This window comes from Mustelus asterias, chromosome 10 (genome assembly GCF_964213995.1).
Source record: "Mustelus asterias chromosome 10, sMusAst1.hap1.1, whole genome shotgun sequence".
Classification (NCBI taxonomy): Eukaryota; Metazoa; Chordata; class Chondrichthyes; order Carcharhiniformes; family Triakidae; genus Mustelus; species Mustelus asterias.
In genome coordinates, this window is record NC_135810.1 from 30,417,921 (window position 1) to 30,443,178 (window position 25,258).

A 25,258-nucleotide genomic window follows, 5' to 3' on the forward strand; every position below is an offset into this window, starting at 1 on the left:
TTTAAATATGTGTAATTCTGCATGGTAAGATAAATTAAACATGGGTAATTGTCTGCACTTGATTGTTCACTAAATGTTCAAACTTCCATTATTGTTCGTATTGCTGTAAAATGTTTTTGGGCATACAACGTTATGTTGTAAAATAAAACTTATATTTTCATCCAGTTCCATTTTCAAGACGATACGTGACATAAATGGGTTGGCAGCAGGTATTGAGTTTTACACCAAATGTGTCTTTGGAACCAGTTATGCTCAACTTACAATGACATTTATGTTCAAGAGAATTTTTAAACATTCACCAAATCATATAAATTTCAGGGCACAATTTCAGAATTTGCCGTGAGGAAGCATAATATTTGCACAATCACAGCCAGTGCACTTTCTTTCAAGTGCAGTTGCAGGCGACGGAAAGGTGGCACAGTGGTTAACTGTGTTGCCTCACAGCGACAAGGACCTGGGTTCAATTCCCAGCTTGGATCACTGTCTGTGTGGAGTCTGCACATTCTCCCTGTGTCTGTGTGGGTTTCCTCTGGGTGCTCCGGTTTCCTCCCACAATCGAAAGATGTGCTGGTTAGGTGGATTGGCCATGCTAAACTCTCCCTTAGTGTACCCGAACAGACACTGGAGTGTGGCGGCTAGGAGATTTTATTTTCAGTAACTTCATTGGAGTGTTAATGAAAGCCTACTTGTGGCACTAATAAATAAACAAATCTTTGATTTGTCCTTGTAGCCACAGTATTTATATGGATGGTCCAGTTAATTTCTGATCAGTGGTAACATCTAGGCTGTCCTTTGTTGGATTCATATCTTTGAGGATGGGGAGTAATAGGAATTTCTTCCTCCATTAGTTGTTTAACTGCCCACCACCGTTTGGCAATGTTAGGAGCTCAGAATTTTGATCTGATCTGTTGTTTGTAAGATCACATAGCCCTATCTACAACATAATTCTTCTGCTTTTTAACATGCATGTAGTCTTACACTGTAGTTTAATCAATTAGGCTTTTTTTTTAGCTATGTCCAGTTTTATTTCTCGGATGTTTTCTACACTTCTGATTGAGGCAGGGTTGGTTTTCTCTCTTGATAGGTTTGCTAACTGAGATAAAGTGTGTTGCTTGATGTTTCATCACATGACTTGCCCCCAAGCCCCAGTTATTAGTCAGCCAACACTGAAGGTACACTGCCTTCCCACACCAAGTGGAAAACAAAAAGACTTATTATCCAATTGGATGAGGCTTGACTGTCAGCCAAATAGCCTTTTTCCCCAATTTTCAATCTTTGTAGATCTTCTAAAGAGAAATGTCAAAAGAAAATTAAAAAAAACACATTTTAACGTCCCAATGATTTTTCTGCAGGATTGCATAGAGCATTGTCCTGCAGATTGATCTTCAATTTCTGGAGACCTGAGGCCAACCCTGGAGGGATGACAGCCCGATATCTTGATGGTGATGGTAGAGTAAGGAATATGTCAGACCCATGAGGTTACAGATTGCTAGATGCTTACAGGTTGAATACAATTCTACTGCTGCTGATGGCACATGGTATGTCACAGATGTCCAGTTAAGGGTTGCTAGATGTGCTCTGAATCTATCCCATCTAGCACAATGATAGTGCCTTACAACACCATGCAGAATGTCCTCAATGTGTTTTATAGGGAATATGAAAAGACAATCTATAAGGAATGCCAATTGGAATTCAGCTTCTAGGTTGTACCCGGTTGTTTCATATTTTGGCCTCCACTGAGTTTGGAAAAGGTATTTTCAAATGGCTTTGAATACTTGCTAATTGCTGTCGAAGTCGAACACTTTTACAGAACATGTAGGGAGGATAAAAATGAATTTATTTTGTCAGATGTGGTGAAATTATTGGAACTGAATGATTTACCTGTTTGTCCATTTTATTGCAGAGACATTTCAGAATATAATTCGCCATGCAGAGAATAACACAAAGATGCTGTTCAAAACGACCTACCGGAACATGGCTTTTCAGACAGCTGCACCAATTCGAGAACTCTTTACTGATGTTGCACTCTTCGTTTTTGGCTCGGAGATAAATGTCGATGAATTTATTAACAGATTTTTTGACAGTCTCTTTCCATTGGTCTATAATCATCTAATCAATCCTGCTCTGAATGACATCTCCTCGGACTTTGCAGAGTGTGTACGGATGGCAAGGAAGGACCTAAATCCGTTCGGTCACCTTCCAAAATTAATGACAAGTCAAATGACAAAATCTCTTATGGCTAGCCATATGTTCCTGCAGGCCTTAAATTTAGGCATTGAAGTTATCAACACAACTGATCACTTGCAGTACACCAAAGAATGCAGCAGAGCTCTGCTAAAGATGCAGTTCTGTTCCCATTGCCATGGCTTGACTAATCGTAAGCCATGCATGGGCTATTGCCTGAATGTGATGAGAGGATGCCTTGCTAATATGGCAGAAATTGATCGACACTGGCGGGAATATATCAGATCACTGGAAGAACTGTCAAATGGAATACAGGGAACTTATGACATAGAACAAGTTTTGCTGAATCTCCATTCATTAGTGAATGATGCAATTATGAATGCACAAATCAATGGGCCAAAATTGTCAGCAATGGTGAGTCCTTGCAATAAGTGTTCTGTTTTATCTGTGTACCAAAACAGAAAATATAGCTCCTTTTTCTAGGATTATGTATAATGTGACCTATATTGTACAGTTCTATCCCAAACAATTCTCAGAACAACATTTTCTTTGGTTTCAGTACTGTCTTAAATACAGAACAGAGACTAAAACATGAAAAACATTGACTGCAGTAAAATTTAAATCTAATCTTTAAGTCCCAGTCAAATCCAAGATCCCAGACATAAAAAGAAAACAGATGAATGTATGTGTGTGTTTTGTCCATTCCTCTCTGTCCCCCTGTCTATGAGTGTGCATGTGTTTCTTTCTGCAACTCCCTCTCTGTGCCTGGGATTTTCTGGGCCTGTTATGGTCAGAAACCCTCGCCAGAGGGCCATAAAATTGTGTGATTTTAAGAAGAAATTAGATATAGCTCTTGGGGTTAAAGGGGTCAAGGGATATGGGGGGGGGAAGGCGGAATCAGGATATTGAATTTGATGATCAGCCATGATCAAAATGAATGATGGAGCAGGCTCAAAGGGCCGAATGGCCTACTCCTGCTCCTACTTTCTATGTTTCTATAACGGGATTTGCGGCGGGGAGATCTCAAAATGAGATCCTCCCTGCCTCCCTGTTGGCAACTTAATCAGGTTCATGCCCAATGAGAGTGTGAACCTGATTACCATCGATTTAAATAGATTTAAATATGCTGAAACAACTTGACTCGTTACCCTCTGGGTTTGTTGCATGTTTCCTTTCCCTCTATCAGCATGACATCACACCGGTGGGAAACACTACTGGTTTCCAAAAACAGAAACCAGCCCAGTAAGTGAGTATAGTGCCCGGGTAGTGAGGGAAATAACTGGGTACTGCCGAGTTGGCACTATTGGGGTGGGGCCAGGGTCGGGACCAGAGGCAGGGCCTCTAGATAACCCCAATGGGGGCTTCCTATTATGCAGGGGGGCAGCGATGGTGGGAGGAGGGGATTGCCTGCATTTGGGGGGAGGGGGAGCCTGCTTGGGAGGAGGGCAGGGTGGTCCTGATGCTTGCATTGTGGTGGTGGAGGGGTTCTGATGCCAGTGATGATGGGAGAGGGCAGTCTTTAACCTCAATTTAAAAAAGGTGCCTGATCTCTGTGAAACGGCCTTGCCAGCATCTTTAGGCCCTGCCCCTCAGGGATGATGGCATAAAAATGATCCCCTGTTTTTTTGACAAAGTTCCAGAAGAGCTGGAGAGAAATCCTATCTGTTTCATGACAGTTTTCTATCAGAACCTGACGAATTGCTATTTTCCGAGAAAATTACGCCCCTTGGGGTCAACCTTACCAAAGAAATTCGAAGTGCAGGACTGGCGGGAAAACGGGAGAGTTCCAGATCCGTTTTTTTGGGTGAGTTCAAAGCTGCCATCGTATGCATTCAGTGCATGAAAAATCAGCAGATACAGTCCCTCACTTGTAGGGGAACGGAACGGGGCTTAAGTCACCTGAACTCTGGCTGAGAGCAGCAGAGGGCGTCATTGAGCATGTGCACGTCTCGAGCAGCAGGGACCTGTCACTCAGCCTCTGCTGCTCTCAGCTTGCCTCCATGGCCTCCACAAAGGATGTAGAGATGCCGGCGTTGGACTGGGGTAAACACAGTAAGAAGTTTACCAACACCAGGTTAAAGTCCAAATTTGGTAGCAAAAGCCACACGGTTTGCTACCAAATAAACCTGTTGGGCTTTAACCTGGTGTTGTTAAACTTCTTACTGTCTCCACAAAGGACACAGCTTCAGAAACATAGCCAACCCCCCCAGCTACTGCGGGGGCTGCGGCCTTCCGCAACTCCCTCACCTACCCGGATCGATCCCCCCTCCCCCCCACCCCATGAACGGCCTTCCGAATCCCTCGCAATTGCTTGCCTAACCACCCCCCCCCCGTGATTACCTGCCTGACCAGCCCCCCCGTGATTACCTGCCTGACCAGCCCCCCCGTGATTACCTGCCTGACCCCCCTGCAATTACTTCCCTGACCCGACCCTCTTCGCGATCGCCTGACTGCCCCCCCTCCCCCATGAGCTCCTGCCCGACCTCCCCCGTGGTATGCCTGACCCTGCCCCCCCACCATGGCCAGCCCTGATCGTCCCCCTCTCTCCCCCCACCAATCCCACTGCAGAGTGGCAACGGGTCCCCCATACCGATCACAATGCAGAGTGGCAGCGGCCAACCCACCACTGACCGGCCTCCAGTACATCCTGCCCCCTTGGCACTGTCTGGTGTCCAGTGGGCATTGCCAGGATACCAGATGGGCAGTGCCAAGGTACCAGGTTGGCATTGCCAGGGTGCCAGGCTGGCACAGCCCAAGGGGCACTCCCACTTGCCCTGACCTCCCTGGGGTGCCTCAATGGCTTCCTGTTCCACCAGTGAGGCTGTCACGGCTGGTCCACATTGCTGGGGGCCAGCTGTGATTCTCGCTGGAGAAAACGTCTCCCATTGAGACCACAGAGGCAAGTGAGCTCGGGCGATTCCATCCCGGGCTCATTAAATCAATGATAAATATATTCAAATTTGATTTAAATAATGGATTCAGCCTTGTGCCAGAAATGGGCGTGAGGCTGACCTCACCGGATATCCGGTGCTGGTAAGACCGCGAGAGGCGATAAATTGATCATGAACCTGAATCAGGTTCACCCCGATTTCTTGCCTCTCGCACAACTTTACTGGCCCGCCCCGCCCATCAGCTGGTGGGGTGCAATGATAAGGTCACCCCCCTTATGTCCTTCTGTCTGTCTCTGAGAGTGTGTGTGTATATATGAATCTTTATTTTTCTACTTTTCTCTCATTCTCAGCATTCTCCTACATCTCTATCTCTCAAAGCATTCATAATGAAAGATAATTGGGCTTAGAAATCCCTCTCATAAGATCATAAATGGCTGGTTTGGGAAATCTTGATATTGTTGGAATCACAGATGCTGTTTGATATTCATGTGCAATGATGGGTGTAAGCAAAACTTTTCTTTGAGGCAGTGTCTACACTGTGACAATATTCAGAAAGTGGAAGTCTTACTTCATCTAATAGGGCTTTTTCATTTTGAAAAGTATTGAATTCCTTTCTGCAAAATATTTGAAGGTTTTTCTTCTTAACCTAACATCAATTGCCCCTGAAGCTAAATTACGACTCATGACTTCAACAGACCACTGAATGTTTTATGAAAGAGTAAGTATAATTGTAAGAGCAAGGTAAGTGTTGAATTATTCCCTCTTTTTAATCACTGCTTAAAATTTCTATAATGTAATATTAATATTCCTCAGGCTAGTATGCAAGTTATGGTGGGAGAGCTTTTTGTTATAGTGCTATCCATTTTTCCATCTGTCTTATCAACCTATATTAATATGATAATTTAAACATAGAGGTAGCTTAATACTTTTAGGGTTCTATTTTCTATTTGGATTGAAACATGACTTTTATTGTTTGACAAACTGAATGTATATGTACATTTAATTTCAGAAACTATGGTTTGTGTGTGACTTCTTTCTTTACTATGTAATTTTCCCTAAATTTAGCTCAATGATGGCTTTGTATGCATTATTCAGGTTCCATAAAGGTCAGATTTCTGGCTTTAATTATTGAAAATGTTTGTAGCGGCATCATTGCCGATGAGTGAAATCACTTCCTTCCCTCCGACAGTGTTGTATGTTTCACAAAGTAAAATTGCAGCCACAAAATTACTATTTTTGAAATTTGTGGTCAGACACAAATGCACTTCGTAGAATCATAGAATCTCTACAATGCAGAAGGAGGCTATTTGACACATCAAATCTGCACCAACTCTCTGACAGAGCATCTTCGCCAGGCCCATCTCTCGCCCTATTCTCGTAACCCTATGCATTTACACCACTAATTCCCCTAACCTACACATCTTGGAGGCAATTGTATGATATTTTGCAATTTATTGCCACTTAAAGATTAACTAACTTAAAGTAAAGAATTCATCCCAGCAATTAAATAGTCAATATTGCAATGTCGTGGTAGGTATTTGTTTTCAAGTTCCTTATTGCGTTTTGGGGTATTTGATTTCTTTTTCACTGAAAGGATTTGGAAGTGATTCATTTTGAAGTGTTAAGCTTTAAAACAAAGTAAATTTGCACGTTTAAAAATGACAATCACTATTAATAGGCAAGAATACAGTAATGTGACAATGGCAGGTATTGTTATTAATTGCTAGGGGAGGGCAAGTATAAATTAATATTAATGCTAAATAGCAGAGACTGTGCACTGGGTATTTTGCATAATCAGTAGCATGAGTCAAAGGAGAGACTTCTGAAGACAGGATGGGAAGCCAGTAGAGGATGTTAAAAGCTGAGGTAGGGAATTTGTTTGAGTTAAGTCATTGAGGATGAGGTTTTGGATTAGAGTTTGTGGTGAAGGTCAAGGGGTCAGCTGGGATAGCACTGAACATACCAACTCTGGAGATAATAAAGCAGTGAATGAGGATTTTGATGGTGAGGTAGGCATAAGGAAAAGAAGCAGCAGCTGGTGTTCTGTAATTGAATATCGAATGGACTGGATCCAGAGTGTGAAGCTCATTTCAGGGTCATATAAGGCATCAAGGTTTTGTATTATCAGAGTCAGGACAAGAAAACAGCTGGAGAAACAGCTGATGGAACCAGGTAAAGTAAGGCATTTAAAGCAAAAATGTATTTTACAACAATGACGACATTCAAAAGTACTACAATGGTGGTGTTAAAACATGTGTTTTTTAGAGAGTGGGAGGGGTAAAGAGGGTCGGGGTGGGAGCAGACTAACATTTCCTGTGACTCAATGATACACTGTTGCTTACGATCGATAATGTCTCCCAGTCGCTGTGTGTAGAGCAGGTCTCTCAATCTGGACACTTCATCCTTTAGCTCTCGGATCAACTTGTTGTTCGGATCCTCATTAATTGCGTTGCAGCGAATCTGTTTATAAAATACTTTATAAATTCAAGTCTTTCTTTTTCAAACTGAACAGGATGGTTTTGATTTTGTAAACTAAAAGAAATCATAGTTCATGATTTCCTGGTCATTCAGACAATTAGATAACACAGCAACAGTTAAGCAATTGAAGGAGCAAAAGTAACAAGTATAAATAAAAGCAAAATACTGCAGATGCTGGAGTCTGAAACAAAAGAGAGAGAAAATAGAGACGTTTCCAGATCATATGACTCTCCTTCAGAGCTCTGAAGGAGTCATGCAGACTCAGATGTTAACTCAATTTTCTCTCTCCTGAGATGCTGTCAGACAAGTATAAATATTATACCTGTTGAGACTCATCCTGTATATAGCAACTGTTGCTGAAGATGAATGGGAGTAGGAATGGAACCTTTGGGAATGCCAGAGGTGATAATGAGAAAGTGAGAGGAGAAATTATTGCAGATGTGCTAAAGAGGTGAATAACAGAAGGCAGTGAAGGAAAATGATGTGGTCAGCTGAATTGGAAACAACAGCACAAATGATACTTATCTCGTGCCTTTAATAGAAGGGGCCCTACAAAATATTGCAAATCAAGTAAAATCTAGAAATTTAGACTATGGATTGAGTGCAAACAACAAAAAGACAAAAACAATGCTGGTTAGAATTAATGAGAAAAAACTAAAGTGAAGATTGAAGTGGATGGTATTACACTGGAACAAATAAACACGTTTGTCTGTTTGTCTGATAACAGAAGATGGTAGATGAGATGCCAAATCAGAAGAAAGACAGAGATAGGCAGAAGTAATTCTGTGACGTTGAAGCTAGTGTTAACAACAAGAAAACTTATGTTTGTATGAAGGAAAAAACTCATAATATGCGACGTGCACTTTCCTGTATGCCTCATAAACCTGGACAGTAAAGATCTGTGGGAGAAAATAAATGTGGATGCTGCGATGCACACTCAATCTTCTATATCCAGACAATAAGACAAATGAAGAGATGCAAGACCAAAAAACAACTCTGAAAAGTGACAGCCAGAAAAGGGAATGTCAGTATTTTGGCATTTGATCAGTGTTGAAAAGCTACAGAGATCTCTTCCAGAGAGCAAAATAGAGAGCAGCGGAAAGAAGGGTTTACCAAGGCATAGTTGCATATTGGATGTCACAGAGCGGTTGCAGACGAGCTACAGTGGATGTGAGAATAATGTGGGACAGATGACCATGACATACCATGACATCCGATCTCCTGATAGATGCAGCAGCAGAATCAATGTAACAAAACAATGGAGGCCAGTTTATTGGAGGATTATGAAGTAAAATATGACAATGAGCCATGTTAAGTCAGATGACCAAAACTGGCTGCAAAATCTTACCGAAAAATAGCAGTATTGGTCATGGTGCAAAAAACAGAATGATTCCCACTGATGGCACTGGCAAGATTTTGGACCGAATCTTATGGCTCATTTTTAAAAAGTTTTATGCCCACAGGAATCATGCCACACCTGTGGAATGTTTCATCTGATTCACCCGCCTGCAACAACTGCATCACTATAAACAACTCCCCAGCATAACGACTGCAGTGAATGACAACCAAGAAGACTGCACCTTGCTTTTCAGAGGGAGCCCTCACCAGAATGCTGGATGGAGTGGAGCTGAGGCAGGATACACTGTTCCCCCATCCAGCAGAAAGCCTTTCAGCAAGGTCACCACTCCCACCTGGGATGCAATGGCAGCCCTGGTGAGTGCAAGTGCACTGCAGAAAAGGGTGGGACAGCAGTGTCGGAAGAAGATGAACTTTCGTCTTTATTCAGCTAGGGTAAGTGAGCCACCATCCATCTCTCTCTGGAGGACCCCCTCACACATCCCTCACATCTCCAGCTCCATCTCTCACCCAGCCATCTTGAGGAGTTGCCAACACCAGGCACAAGGCCCCACCCTCTCCCACAATAAACACGTTCCCACCAGTAGTTGCCATGGTTTTCAAATTGCAGCTCCCATTGAAGCCCCACACTGACCACACCTCATCATCATCTTCAATCTTACCACCTCCACCTACACTGTCCCTATCTGTGTGATTGCAAGACAAACGTAACCAGAATAAGTGTGAGCAGGCACAGCCAGCTGGAGCCATGCCTGAGCTCAGAATCCTTGCATGTTTTGAGGAGCGAGGCCTCCATCTGGCCGGGGAGGATGAAGACCATGCCTGCACTGCTGGTGAAGTGGGGGCAGCAGGCAAACGTGAGAACCCCAAGACACGCTATCATTCCCCAAGTCTCAAGTGAGTTATCAATGTTCCCCCAATGTCCCCTGTAATGCACTGATGCTATTTCCCTTCTCTTACAGGCCGACGAGCCGAACAGGGCAGACCATTCTCGCATCTTCTGGACCCACTGGACAGGAGCAGCTCCAAGGGAGACTTCTCCAACCGCATAGTTGAAGAGGTGTCACAACTGTCACCCATACCTGGCACTATCACAGATACTCATGCGTCGGTGGTTTCACTAAGTAAACAGGCTTATGGGTCACTCACTGATGAGCACCTCACAGCTGAAGATTCACAGTGGGTGGAAGCAGGGACATCCCAGGGAACCAGCACTCTGAGGGATGCCAGAGCCCCCATGACTCTACTGAGCCCCTGGCCCATGATGTGCCCGGGCATCACACAGCTGCTGGAGCTGCAAAGGCAACGTCACAAGCACCAGGAAGGAATGACAGCATCCCTGCTTGGAGTGCAAGGCCAATTGGAGGAGTCCCATTGCCTTCTATCTGAGGAGATGGTGCCATCAGTTCAGCACACCGAGGCCAACACTGTGAGGGTGGCGCAGGATGTGTACTTCATGGCAGGAAATGTCCACTCCATGATTCAGCTCATAACCTCCATGCCTAAAGTATGAGCTCCATGGTGTAGGGTTTCAACTGCATGGTCCACGAGTGTCTGTACCAGAGGACAGTGGGACTTTTGGATCTCACTTCAGCTGCCCCCTATCCCAAGGATGAGCCCAGGGCCCCCGGGAACCCAAAGGGAAAAGGATCGGCAGGAGTTACCGATCTCATTGTCCTATCTAGACCAACTGCCTGTATCTCTCTATTACCTGCCTGTTCATGTGTCTATCCAGATAAGTCTTAAACGTCGCTAATGTGTCTGCCTCAACCATCGCACTTGGTAGTGCATTCCACACCCCCACCACCCTCTGAAAAAAAACTTCCCCTGCACATCTCAACTGAATCTTTCCCTTCTTACCTTGAACTTGTATCCCCTTGTAATTGTCATTTCTGCCCTGGGAAAAAGCTTTCAACTGTTCACGTTATCTATGCCCCTCATAATTTTATAAACTTCTATCAGGCCACCCCTTAGCCTCCATCTTTCCAAGGAGAACAATCCCAGTTTATTCAATCTTTCCTCATAGCTAATACCCTCCATACTAGGCAGCATCCTGGTGAACCTTTTCTGTACTACCTCCAAAACCTCCATGTTCTTCTGGTCGTGTGGCAACCAGAACTGGACACAGTATTCCAAATGTGGCCTAATCAACGTTTTATATAACTGTAACATAATTTGCCAACTTTTATACTTGATGCCCCAGCCAATGAAGGCAAGTATGCCACATGCTTTCTTCACCACCTTTTCCACCTGTGCTGCTACTTTTAAGGATCCGTGGACCTGTACTCCCAGATCTCTCTATGCGTCTATGCTCCTGATGGTTCTGTCATTTATTTGATAGCTCCCACCTGAATTGGATCTACCAAAATGCATCACCTCGCATTTGTAAGGATTGAATTCCATCTGCCATTTCTCCGCCACTTTTCCAGTCTACCTATATCCTGCTGTATTCTCTGAAAATCTTCATCACTATCCGCAATCCAGCAATCTTAGTATCATCCCCACACTTGCTAATCAGACCAGCTACGTTTTCTACCAAGTCACTTGCTATTAGGCAGAGTCAACATGGTTTTGTGACAGGACAATAATGTTGAAAAATTTATTAGAGTTCTTTAAGGATGTAGCAAACAGGATGGATGAAGGGGAATTGGCGGATGTGGTGTGTTTCGATTTCAAAAGGCATTTGATAAGATGCCACATAAGAGGTTAACACACAAGATGAGAGTTTATGGAGTCAGGGATGATATGTTAGCATGGATAGAGGATGGGCTAATTAACAGAAAACACAGGGTCGGGATGAATGGATCATTGTAAGGTTGAAAAACTGTAACTAGTAGAGTGCTATAGAAATCATTGCTGGCTCCTCAACTATTTGTGATCTATGTGAATGACATGGATGAAGGGACTGACTATATTGTGGCCAACTTTACTGACAATACCAGGATGGGGAGGAAAGCAAGTTTTGAGGAGGATACAAAAAGCATGCAACGGAATATTGATAGGTTAAGTATGTGGGTAAAAAAATTGCAGATGGAGTATAATGTGGAAAATGTGAGCTGTCCACTTTGGCAGGAAGAATAGACCAGTAGAACATTATTTAAATGAAAAGAGACTACAAAATGCTGCAGTACAGAAAGATCGAGGAGTATTATGATTCACAAGATGTCAGCATGCGAGTACAGCAAGTAATTAGGAAGACAAACAGAATTTTAGCCTTTAATGCAAGGAGGGTAAAGTACGAAGGAAGGGAAGCCCTGCTACAATTGTACATTGGTGAGGCCACCTCGAGTACTGTGTACAGTTTGGATTACTTAAAGGAAGAAAACATTTACGTTGGAAGGGAAGGTTCACGAGGCTGATTCCTAGGATGAGAGGTTTGTCTAATGAAGAAAGTGTGGGCCTATATTCATTGGAGTTTAGAAGGATAAAAGGTGATCTTATTGAAGCATTAACAATTCTGAGAGGGCTTGACTGGGTAGATGTCCTCTTGTGAGGAAATCTAGAAATGGGGGATTTAAAAATAAGAAGTCTCCCATTTAAGATGAAGATGAGGAGAAATTTCTTCTCTCAAAAGATTGTAAGTGTTTGGAATTTTTTTCCCCGATGAACAATGCATGTTGAGCCATTGGATATATTCAAGTCTGTGCTGGACAGATTTTTGATTGACAAGGAAGTCAAGGGTTATGGCAGGCAGGCAGGAAAGTGGAATTAAGGCCACAGCCAGATAAACCATGATCTGATTGGATGATGAGCAGGAATCATAGAATCCCTACAGAGCAGAAGGAGGCCATTCGGCCCATTGAGTCTGCATGGACCAAAATCCCACCCAGGTCCTATTCCTGTTACCCCACAAATTTACCCTGCTAATCCCCCTGACACTAGGGTTAATATAGTGTGGCCAATCAACCTAACCCGCACATCTTTGGACTGTGGGAGGAAACCAAAACACCTGGAGGAAACCCACGCAGACACGGGGAGAATGTGCAAACTCCACACAGACAGTGATTCGAGGCCGGAATTGAACCTGGGTCCCTGGCGCTGTGAGGCAGCAGTGCTAACCACTGTGCCACCCCTTAAGGACAGAGGGACCAAATGGCCTATTTCTTATTCTTTCTATTCTTTGGTTCTTACACTTTACCTTGTTCTGTAAAAATGTACAATTTGATCTGACCTTTGCAAGAGAAACACCAGGATAAAGTTTCCCTTCTGGATGAAAGCTGAACACTAAAGGTGAGGTAAGTTTTATGCTTGCTTGCTATGCTTGCCAAATAGTGCTGCACTGCCTTCAGCCAAGTTTCTGATCTCTAGCTAATTTTGTATGTGTAGCGTTTCCTCAGATTCTTAAAATGTATCTGCCTGCAGGAGCTCTACTATCTCTGACAAACAGGAGACCTGGAGGCAGATAAGGAAAAGATAAATAACCTCAGGAAGTGTACTTTAAATTAAACAGTGACATTATGATAAGGGAGCAGGGTTTATACTTGTCAAAGGTAAAGTTAGGACAGATCTCAGGAGTTGCAAGTTGTGGTAAACCACTGTTAGCTTATTGCCTGTTTGTGTGACATGCCTGGACACGTCCCTGCCGGCCCTGCCCGGGACTCCTCCCCCTCTGGTCCAGGTATAAAGGTGACTGCTCCCCAACCCCCCTGCCTCAGTCTCTGGACGAGTTCATCGGCATGGGTGTGCTCCATGTCTTTTGCTAATAAAAGCCTATTTGTTCTTGCATTCAAACTAGTCTTTGCTTGATTGATAGTGCATCAATTTTATTAGCAAAAGTTTTGGGATGGAGCAGATACTAAAACCCGATAAATTAGAACAGGACCGTCAAGCTGTAGGAGCCTCTAACAGCTTCGATCACTGGCTGCGATGTTTCGAAACTTTCCTCACCTCCTCCTCCGTCGTCCGGACCAAAACCGACAAGCTACGCGTGCTCCACGCCCGGGTAAGCGATCAATTATTCTTGATGATTTGAGACGCTGAAACCTACAAGGATGCGATCGAACTTTTAAAAGGCCAGTACAACAAACAGTCTAATGAAATCTACGCCAGACATCTTCTGGCTCCTCGCAGACAATAGCCAGGAGAATCGGGCGATCAATTCCTGCATGCGTTGCGAGCACTTGGCAGGGCCTGCAACTGCAAGGCCGTAACAGCCGCCCAAAACACTGAGGACTTAATCAGAGATGCCTATGTCATGGGTATCAGGTCAAACTATATCCGACAACGACTGCTGGAACAGGGTGGGCTGGATCTACAAAAGACTGTGGCACTTGCCGACTCGTTAGAGGTGGCCTTCCGTAATCTCGAGGCCTACACCCCCGACCACGGGGGCGCATCGTGGACACCGCAGCCGCTGCCACCTCTGTACTCGGGAGGGCCGCAGGCCTACACCACGCCATGTCCCACCAATGACCCGACCACTGCGGCAGTTTCCAGAGGCCCGAAGTCCTACTTCTGCGGCCTGGGGAAGCACCCCCGACAACGCTGCCCGGCGAAGAATGTGATCCGCTCCGGATGTGGAAAGAAGGGCCATTACGTGAAGGTATGCAGAGCGAAATCGACCTCCAAGCCCAGTAGCACCGCGTGCGACCCGCGGGGGCCGCCTTCTTGGGCGCAGGTAGCCATGTGTGAGCCGTGCGGGCCGCCATCTTGGACGCCACCAGCCGCGTGCGGGCCGCCATCTTGGATGCCATCAGCTGCGTGTGAGCCGTGCAGGCCGCCATCTTGGACGCCATCAGCCGCGTGTGGGCCGCCATCTTGGATGCCGTCAGCCACGTGCGACTACCCACAAAATCCAACGGTGGCTTCGATTACGCTGGACCAATCCAGGCCTCACCAACTCGCCAGGTCCATGATGAACATCGAGGTAAACGGTCGCATTACGAACTGTTTATTTGACTGGGAGTTCGGAGAGCCATTCACCCTAACACAGTGAGTCGCTACGCCCTTTCAGTACTGCCAGTGAAGCAAACGATCTCCATGGCTTCAAAGTCCCACTCGGTGGATGTCCTCGGGTACTGCGTGGCGACCCTGACTGTACGGGGTACAGTGTACAAAGATTTCAGGCTCCTCGTGCTGCCACACCTCTGCATTGCAGTACTCCTGGGGCTAGATTTCCTGAGTCACCTTCAGAGCGTCACCATGGAGTATAATGGGCCTTTTCCCCCGCTCTCCGTTTGCAATCAGCAGTTCTTAGGTCGGCCATCGCGCACCACCTGCGGTCTCTCGACCCTTAAAGTCGCACCTCCCCCACTGTTTGAAAATCTCACCCTCGACTGCAAGCCCATCGCCACCAAGAGCAGACGGTACAGGGCTGGAGACAGAGCTTTTATCAGGTCCGAAGTGCAACAGCTCCTAGGGGAGGGGATCAGTGAGGCCAGTACCAGCCCCTGGAGAGCCCAAGTACTAGTTGTTAAAACTGGGGAGAAACATCGCATGGTCATTAACTACAGTCAGACCATTAACCGATACACGCAGCTGGATGCGTACCCCCTTCCCCGCATATCTGACATGGTTAATCAGATTGCGCAATATCGGGTTTTCTCCACCATCGACTTAAAATCTGCATACCACCAGCTCCCTATCCGCCCGGAGGACCACCAATATACTGCCTTCGAGGCGGATGGCTGCCTCGATCACTTCCTTAGGGTCCCCTTCGGCGTCACCAACGGAGTCTCGGTTTTCCAGCGTGAGATGGACCGAATGGGAGACCAGAACGGGCTGCGGGCCACCTTCCCGTACCTGGATAACGTCACCATCTGCGGCCATGATCAGCAGGACCACGACGTCAACCTCCACAAATTCCTCCACACCGCCTCACTCCTAAATTTGACCTATAATAAGGAGAAGTGCGTATTCCGCACACACTGCCTTGCCATCATTGGTTGTGTTGTGGAAAACGGGGTCATCAGTCCCGATCCCGACCGCATGCATCCCCTCCTGGAACTCCCCCTCCCCACCAGCCTCAAAGCACTGAGGAGATGCCTGGGCTTCTTCTCATATTACGCTCAGTGGGTCCCCAATTACGTGGATAAAGCCCGTCCGCTCATATCCACCTCTTTTCCCCTGACGGCAGAGGCCCACCTGGCCTTCGACCGCATCAAAGCAGACATCGCGAAGGCCACGATGCACACTGTAGATGAATACATCCCGTTCCAGGTCGAGAGCGATTCGTCTGACTTCGCCCTAGCCGCAACCCTTAACCAGGCGGGCAGATCTGTGGCCTTCTTCTCATGAACCCTCCAAGGCCCTGAAATTCGACACTCCTCTGTCGAAAAGGAGGCCCAAGCCATAGTGGAAGCTGTACGGCACTGGCGCCACTACATAGCTGGTAAACGACTCACCCTACTCACGGACCAATGGTCAGTTGCATTCATGTTTAATAACATGCAGTGGGGCAAGATCAAAAATGATAAAATATTGAGGTGCAGGATCGAGCTTTCCACCTACAATTACGACATCTTATACCGGCCCGGGAAGCTCAATGAGCCCGCAGACGCCCTGTCCCGGGGAATATGTGCCAGCGCACAAATAGACCAATTGCAGGCTCTCTACAACGACCTCTGCCACCCGGAGGTCACCAGGTTTTTTCACTTCATTAAAGCCCGTAACCTGCCCTACTCCATTGAGGAAGTCAGGTCTATAACCAGACACTGCCAGGTCTGCGCAGAGTGCAAGCCACACTTCTATCGGCCAGACAGAGCACACCTCATAAAAGCCACCCGCCCTTTCGAACGCCTAAGCGTCGACTTCAAGGGCCCCCTCCCCTCTTCTGACCGCAACATATACTTCCTCAACGTCATTGACGAATATTCATGTTTCCCCTTCGCTATTCCCTGCCCGGATATGACCTTGGCCACAGTCGTCAGGACCCTGCACAGCCTCTTCACCCTGTTCGGTTTCCCTAGCTATATCCATAGCGACCGGGGATCCCTCTTTATGAGTGATGAGCTTCGACAGTACCTGCTCTCCAAAGGCATAGCCTCGAGTAGGACGACCAGCTCCAACCCCAGGGGGAACGGACAGGTAGAGAGGGAGAACGCGACAGTCTGGAAGGCCGTTTTACTAGCTCTGAGATCTAAAGGTCTTCCAGTCACCCGCTGGCAAGAGGTCCTCCCTGATGCACTACACTCATCCCCACCGGTCCACCCACCTCACCCCGCCGGACTCTTTTTTAAAACAGGGGGTGAATGTGGTAAACCACTGTTAGCTTATTGTCTGTGTGTGTGTGACATGCCTGGACACGTCACTGCCGGCCCTGCCCGGGACTCCTCCTGCCCTGGTCCTGGTATAAATGTGACTGCTCCCCATCCCCTGCCTCAGTCTCTGGACCAGTTCATCGGCATGGGTGTGCTCCAAGTCTTTTGCTAATAAAAGCCTATTTGTTCTTGCATACAAACTAGTCTTTGCTTGACTGATGGTGCATCACAAGTGCAGAGTGTTCAAAACTTTGAATGAACTTCTAGGCAGAGCAGTGGAGTGAAGAATCTTGGGATAATTTAAGAAATAATTAAAACCAATAGTGGAGGATGGTAGGGTTGTTCTCTTTGGATGATTTAAGATGGGATAAATGGCTTTACTCATTCTTGATCTTCCTGGAGTCCCATCAGGAAATACAGGGGGGGACTCCCATTCTGCCGCATTAATGTTTTAGCGCGGCGGGCCGGGAGAGTTGCGTGACTGCCGATTTGCGGGATTCATGCATGTGTTCTCGCCGTGTGCGCATCTCCCAGCACCGGATAGTCGGCACCGAAGACAGGGGACAGAAACCAGTTCCAGTTAAATTAAGAAAAAGAGAAGACCAGAGAAATAGGCTTCAGTGTGTAAACAGCTACGGGAAGCATTGTTTAAGTGGAAATGCGCTCAGAAGAAGCCGTCACAAGAGTAACTTTTGATGAGAATTCCAAAGCAAAATCTTTGAAGTTGAAATTGGAAACTATCACGAGAGAGAAGCAGTTTCAGTGAGGTTGGTTGGCTCACAGTGTGGCTAACACTGTGGGTTGTTGTAAAATCCATAGAATCTCATTTGGTCACATCTGTCATTTATTGTGCAATGTGGTATGCTTGACCACAGTTTTCTTGTTAATTCACATGTGTCACATACACTGAATGTTGGAATACAATATAGATATTGCAAACTGTTATTTCTTTCTGACTTTGTATGGTAAAGATTATTTTTTGTTTGATCAAAACCCATGGAATCTTATGGCTTTATTCTTTTAGCTAGTGCGTTGAATCTCAAAATTTGACTACCTTAAACAAAAAGCTATTGGTCCCTAACTAGATATCATCAATAACTTGGGGTCTGCCCAAGGATCATCAAAGATGGATCAGGAAAGTGTATAGCCGAAGAACTGGTGAGAGAAAGGAGCTATTTCATTTTTTGGAACTGACATAATTATTGAGATATGAATGATACTCAAGTCTCAGCTCAAATTATTACTCAGACTGTTGAAATGGCTTTAAATTGATAAGATGTGCATCGGGGCAACTTGTTGGAAGGGAAGGGCTTGGGCAGGAACAAGAATAAAAGGATGTACAGGATAAAGATCAGTGAATGAAAGCAAAGTCCAGTTCATAATCAGTGTTAAACTTGATGGGCCGGATCATGCTCTAATCATTATCAGCAAACGAGTGATGCCAGCATTCATTATTCTGGACTTGCCCACAGGCATTCAAGGGATGATGCATTGGAACTTGGTGCGATTGAAAAGACATTTCAGTGCAGCGATCTCCAAAAGGGATCTGTGTGAGTAGGGCAAGCAACTTTGAATCATCTTAGCCAATCAAATTCAGGAACCATGAATAAGCAGTAAAAGTCTGATCCAAAATGTTTAAGTTGTAATATTTAGTTCATTGCCAAATTATGTAAAGTGAAAAAAAAAAGTACTTTTTAATGTTTAAAAATATCCAACAATAATTAAAATCTGAAGGAATGAGAATACTCACTTGTAAAAGTTAATTTTAAGTGGCTGAATGTTTATTTTGCAATAATTATGATTTGTACGAACATGAGAAATAGACCCTTTGAACCTACTGTGCCGTTCAATACTATCATTATTGATCCTCACTATTGCACTCTCCCCACCCTCCACTCTCCGCATCTCTTTATTCTCTGAGAGACCAAAATCTACCCATATTGGTCTGAAATATGTTCATCAGATTCACCAGAATTATATGAGGGGCATTTGTGTAGAGTAGGCTTGTATTCTCTTGGGTGTAGAAGATGAATAGATGGTCCAATTGAGTTGCTTAATCTGTTTGGTTGTATTTCACACTCAAATTGGAAATTTTAAAATTGAGATAGATTTTTATTAGGTAAGAGTATTAAGGGATATGGAGCAAATGTAGATTAATAGGTTTGAGGTACAGATCCAATTAAATTGCAGAATAGCAATTTAAGGGCTGAAAGACTTACTTCTGTGCCTAATTTCTTTATATTTTTCTGCTGATACATGTGTACTTTGGCTGACATAATGGATGGAATTTAATGAGTGTGACCAGAGCCTCTTCAGCTGGTGGAAACTCTGCTTCTCTTTTCTTCAAGAGAACCAATGCAATTTCCAGTTAATCAGACACTTATCTGGACAGTTTCAGGCCTTCCTCTTGATTAAGGCTCCAGTAGGGTGAAAATCCATCCCCTGACAGCTACAGTTATCAGTATAGGCACCAGGAGTAGGAACAGTGGCGACTGCTGATATTAAACTTGAGCCTGTAGAAAGGATCGAGCATAGATCCCCAGACAGAGATAAACATGGGCAGGCTGGGGTTGGTGGGGAGGGAATCGCCAGAAAGAGTGAGGGAGTGGAAAGCCAGGGCTGGAGATGTGGATTTTAGCAGGCTCCCTTCTTGATATTGGGTCTCTTGGTTGGACGCAGAGCGCCTGGTAGGCAGCTGGTAAACCTGACAGGGTTTGCTGAACAGCCTCCCTGGATTGTGAGTCTCCTATCCATCCGGTCATGGTAAGATGAGGCCCTTAAGTGGCCCATAAATGGTTGCTTAATTGGCTACTGGTGGCATGACCACCCTCCACCCTTCTCACTTGGAGCTGGATCAGGGTGGAGTCGGGAATGCAGTCGAGTCCCAACCCACCTCCATTAGATTGCATCCAAAGTGGATGGCACTTCCTCTTCTTAAAGAAAGCTGCATCAGGAGACTCCTCATTATGCCAATAGGATATATGAATATCTATCATAACTGGATACAGAAACTTCCAATTACAGCATGTCACCACTCCTTGTGATACTATGTGAAAGAAAGCTGATCAGGATGAAAGTAAGCCTGCCTGATTGGCCTTCCTCTCAAGGCACCATTAAATAATTCTGCAAGTCTCCGCACACCTCCCTAAACAAAACCATAAGGACCTGTCATCTTATGTCTGGCTCAGCAGAGAGACTGCTGCAAACAAATTTGTGGCTTATATTTCAAATAGTGTTGGTACTTGCAGGAATAGTAACAGTCAGCTTGATATGAAACTTAGCAGCAGCGTGTTGCAGGCATACTGCAATGCTGACCTATTAAGATGGTGCTGCATAGTTGCTAAGACCTTGGGGCACATCATGCAGCACCACTGCCACTTTAACAGCCGGCAGATAGGAGTTGAGTGCTGAGCTACCTTGCCACTCTGTGACTTAAGTCTTTACTTAGGTTTACTTTTCCCTTCATATTTGCCTGCCACTAATTAATCCCCTGCTGCTTAGCAAGGACTGAGAAGAAAATGCCTTCTGAGCCTTTCAGAATTTTCATTTTAACGCTTCCTTTTTAATTAACCTTATCTCTTTCAATTTGACATGCATGCAATTCTTCTCTTTACCTCGAGCCTGCCCCCTGGACTGATCCGAGTCTGCACCTTTCACTGTGAATAACAAAATAAATAAGCACATGAGGATTGAGTGATATTTTAATCTGATTTCTCAGGTAAAATTTGCACCTGTCCTGAACCATGAGGATGGTTTACGTCTGTAAATTTACTCATGACCTAATTGAAGAGAGGAACAAACACAAGTGGTTCAGCTGTACCTGAAATGTCGATCTACCTTTGACTTGAGCTTTTCAACCGTGAGAGGAGAGTGAGATGTGTAAAAATAAATAGTAACTGGTAAAGAAAAGATAGGTCTGGAAAATTGGTTACAACTAAATATCAGGAAAAGAGCCTGGAATGCTGATTCAATCAAAGAGAAGGAAAATTTAGGATTCATGTCAAAAAATTCCTAATTCATTGGTCAATACATAGGTGGACATCTAGGTAAGGCATGGTCATATAAGTAGATGTAGATATCTATGATCTTTCTGGAGAGAGGAACTGGCACAGAACAAAAGTTATGGGATCTATGTGACAAACAGAACTTCCAGAGATTTTTTATTCTTTCCTGTGATGTGGGCATCACTGGCAAAGCCAGCATTTGTTGCCTATCCACAATTGCCCTTGAGAAGATGATGGTGAGCTTCATTTATTGATGATTGAGAGGAGGTGGATGGGGTGGTAATTGATAGATTTGATTTGTCCTATGATGCTGAGGGCCTCAGAAATAGGTCAAGATGGATCATCCACATCACACTTCTTGCTGAAGGTTGCAACTGCCCCTTCATTGAGAATGGAGATATTTGTGGAGCCTCCATCTCCATTTAACCAAAGGTTAAGGCTCATGGGATACAAGGAGAAGTGGCTAGATGGGTGGAGAACTGGCTTGGCCATAGGAGACAGAGGGTAGTGGTCGAAGGGTCTTTTTCCGGCTGGAGGTCTGTGACCAGTGGTGTTCCGCAGGGCTCTGTACTGGGACCTCTGCTATTTGTGATATATATAAATGATTTGGAAGAAGGTGTAACTGGTGTAATCAGCAAGTTTGCGGATGACACGAAGATGGCTGGACTTGCGGATAGCGAAGAGCATTGTCGGGCAATACAGCAGGATATAGATAGGCTGGAAAATTGGGCGGAGAGGTGGCAGATGGAGTTTAATCCGGATAAATGCAAAGTGATGCATTTTGGAAGAAATAATGTAGGGAGGAGTTATACAATAAATGGCAGAGTCATCAGGAGTATAGAAACACAGAGGGACCGAGGTGTGCAAGTCCACAAATCCTTGAAGGTGGCAACACAGGTGGAGAAGGTGGTGAAGAAGGCATATGGTATGTATGCCTTTATAGGTCGGGATATAGAGTATAAAAGCTGGAGTCTGATGATGCAGCTGTATAGAACGCTGGTTAGGCCACATTTGGAGTACTGCGTCCAGTTCTGGTCGCCGCACTACCAGAAGGACGTGGAGGCGTTAGAGAGAGTGCAGAGAAGGTTTACCAGGATGTTGCCTGGTATGGAGGGTCTTAGCTATGAGGAGAGATTGGGTAAACTGGGGTTGTTCTCCCTGGAAAGACGGAGAATGAGGGGAGATCTAATAGAGGTGTACAAGATTATGAAGGGTATAGATAGGGTGAGCGGTGGGAAGCTTTTTCCCAGGTCGGAGGTGACGATCACGAGGGGTCACAGGCTCAAGGTGAGAGGAGCGAAGTATAACTCAGATATTAGAGGGATGTTTTTTACACAGAGGGTGGTGGGGGCCTGGAATGCGCTGCCAAGTAGGGTGGTGGAGGCAGGCACGCTGACATCGTTTAAGACTTACCTGGATAGTCACATGAGCAGCCTGGGAATGGAGGGATACAAACGATTGGTCTAGTTGGACCAAGGAGCGGCACAGGCTTGGAGGGCCGAAGGGCCTGTTTCCTGTGCTGTACTGTTCTTTGTTCTTTATTTAATCATTTAATTGTCCATCACCATTTACAATTGTGTTATGCCATTATAGCATCGTCAAGTGATTTCAGGCTTTGTTAGGAACAAGAGGCATTTATTGATAAGTGAAACCTGGTTTGGAGTTGACATCTCTAGGCTGCTCCAGTTTTCATGATATTAACTACTTGGCTGCAAGATCATTCTGTCTGAGAGAGGACTCCATCTTTGGTGTGAACACTCTCAATTTCCATTTATCCTTCAAGTCAGGTGATTCACTTCTGCAGTACTGACTGAAAGAGACAGACACCACATTCACAACAATGTGCAAGTGCTGGAGAGCTTTTGATCTGATCTGTTGGTTGTGGAATTAATTGGCTCTGTTGATCTCCTCCCAACGTTTACCATGCAAATAAGTCTTGTGTTGTAGTTTCACCAGGTTGACACCATATTTTTAGGATTGCTTGGCACTGCTCCTGTCATCTTATGGTCTGGATCAGCAGAGTGACTTGTCCTAAAAATGAATTTGTGACTTATCTGCCAGACAGAGTTGATTATTGCAGCAACAGTAACAGTCAATTCTTCCTAGATTCTTCATTAAACCAGGTTGATGCCTTGGCATTATAGTAATGATAGAATGAGGGAAATGCTGTGTCATGATGTTACAGATCATGGTTAGAAACATAGAAAGCAGGAGCAGGAGGAGGAGGAGGCCATACGGCCCTTTGAATCTGGTTTGCCATTCATTATGATCGTGGCTGATCATCCAAATCAATAGCCTGATCCTGCCTTCCCCCATTTTCTTTGATCCCCATTGCCTCAAGTGCTATATCTAACTGCTTCTTTAAAGCGTTTAACATTTTGGCCTCAACAACTTTCTGTAATAGCGAATTCAACAGGCTGACCACCCTCTGGGTGAAGAAACTTTTCCTAATCTCTGTCCTAAACGGTCTACTCTGTATCCTCAGATTGTGACCTGTGGTTCTGGATACTCCCACTACCTGGAACATACTTTTTGCACTTACCCTATCTAGTCCTGTTAGAATTTTATAGGTTTCTATGAGATCCCTCATTCTTCCGAACACTAGCCAATAAAATCCTAACTGATTCAATCTCTCTTCATACGTCAGTTCTGCCATCCCAGGAATCAGTCTGGTAAACCTTCTCTGCACTCCCTCTTTCCTTAGATAAGGAGACCAAAACTGCACACAATATTCCAGGTGTGATCTCACCAAGACCCTGTATAATTGCTCCAAGGCATCCCTGCTCCTGTACTTGGATCCTCTTGCTATGAAAGCCAACATACCATTTGCCTTTTTTACTGCCTGCTACACCTGCATGCTTACCTTCAGTGACTGATGTACGAGCACACCCAGGACTTATTACACATTTCCCTCTCCCTTTTTTACTACCAAAGTGGATAACTTCACATTTATTCAAATTATGCTGTGTCTGCCATTCATTTGCCCACTCACTCAACTTGTCCAAATCACACTGAAGGATCTCTGCATCCTCCTCACAGCTCACTCTCCCATCCAGCTTTGTGGCATCTGCAAATTTGATATATTACATTTAGTTCCCTCATCTGAATCATTAATATACATAGTGAATATCTGCGGTCCCAGCACTGACCGCTGTGGTACTCCACGAGTTACTGCCTGCCATTTGGAAAAAAATCAATTTATTCCTTCTCTGTTTCCTGTCTGCCAACCAGTTTTCTATCTATTTCAATACACTACCCCAGATCCCGTGTGCATTAATTTTACACACTGATCTCTTATGTGGGACTTTGTCAAAAGCTTCTGAAAGTCCAAATAAACCACATCCACTGGCTCTCCCTCATCAACTCTACTAGTTACATCTTCAAAGAATTCCAATAAATTTGTCAAGCATTATTTCCCTTTCATAAATCCATGCTGACACTGTCCCAACCTGCCACTGTTTTCCAAGTGTTTTGAGATAAAATTTTTGATAGATTCTAAAATTTTCCCCATTACCAATGTCAGGCTTCCTGGTCTATAATTCCCTGCTTTTTGTCTACCACCCTTTTTAAATAGTGGGGTTACATTAGCTACCGTCCAATCTGTCGGAACCATTCCAGAATCTTTAGAATCTTGGGAGATGACCATCAATGCATCTGCTATTTCTCAGGCCACATCCTTAAGTTGAATATAATTCTTAGGCCCACAGCACCCCCTAGATGTCCAACTTTGGGCTGCTAGATCTGTTCTGAACATATCTCATGTTACAGGGAGTGGGTGAGGTGCCCACTAGCCCACTCACTATTAGGTCTATTCCACTGACATAATACATTGCGTAGTGGAAGGTGGGGCAACAGTCGAAAAGCCATTTTCTCACCTAACTTGGTACATCCTTTTCGTGGTGTTTTGTGCACAATAGGAACACTCCTCCAGATTGTATCTTTCATCCCTTTGTACATCCTCACCTGACCTCCAAAACCGAGTCCCAAAGCTCCTTTACCCAGTCAGTACGTACCTCACGCCAGCAGTATTTGCCTCACACTGAACAGTACACACCTCATACTAAGCAGTACTCATCCCTCCCCAAGCAGTACGCACCTCACACTGAACAGTACGTACCTCACACCAAGCAGGACACACTTCATACCA

At 44.9% G+C, this 25,258-nt stretch overlaps 1 protein-coding gene across 2 annotated transcripts in view; it reads left to right on the forward strand.

Moving 5' to 3' along the window:
* gpc5a (glypican 5a) overlaps nucleotides 1-25,258 on the forward strand; it is a 1,188,060-nt gene that overhangs the window by 314,470 nt on the left and 848,332 nt on the right. For both annotated transcript variants that reach the window (XM_078221643.1, XM_078221644.1), the window contains exon 3: nucleotides 1,904-2,598. In XM_078221643.1, the coding sequence (XP_078077769.1) occupies nucleotides 1,904-2,598 (695 nt within the window). The remainder of the gene's footprint in view (nucleotides 1-1,903; nucleotides 2,599-25,258) is intronic.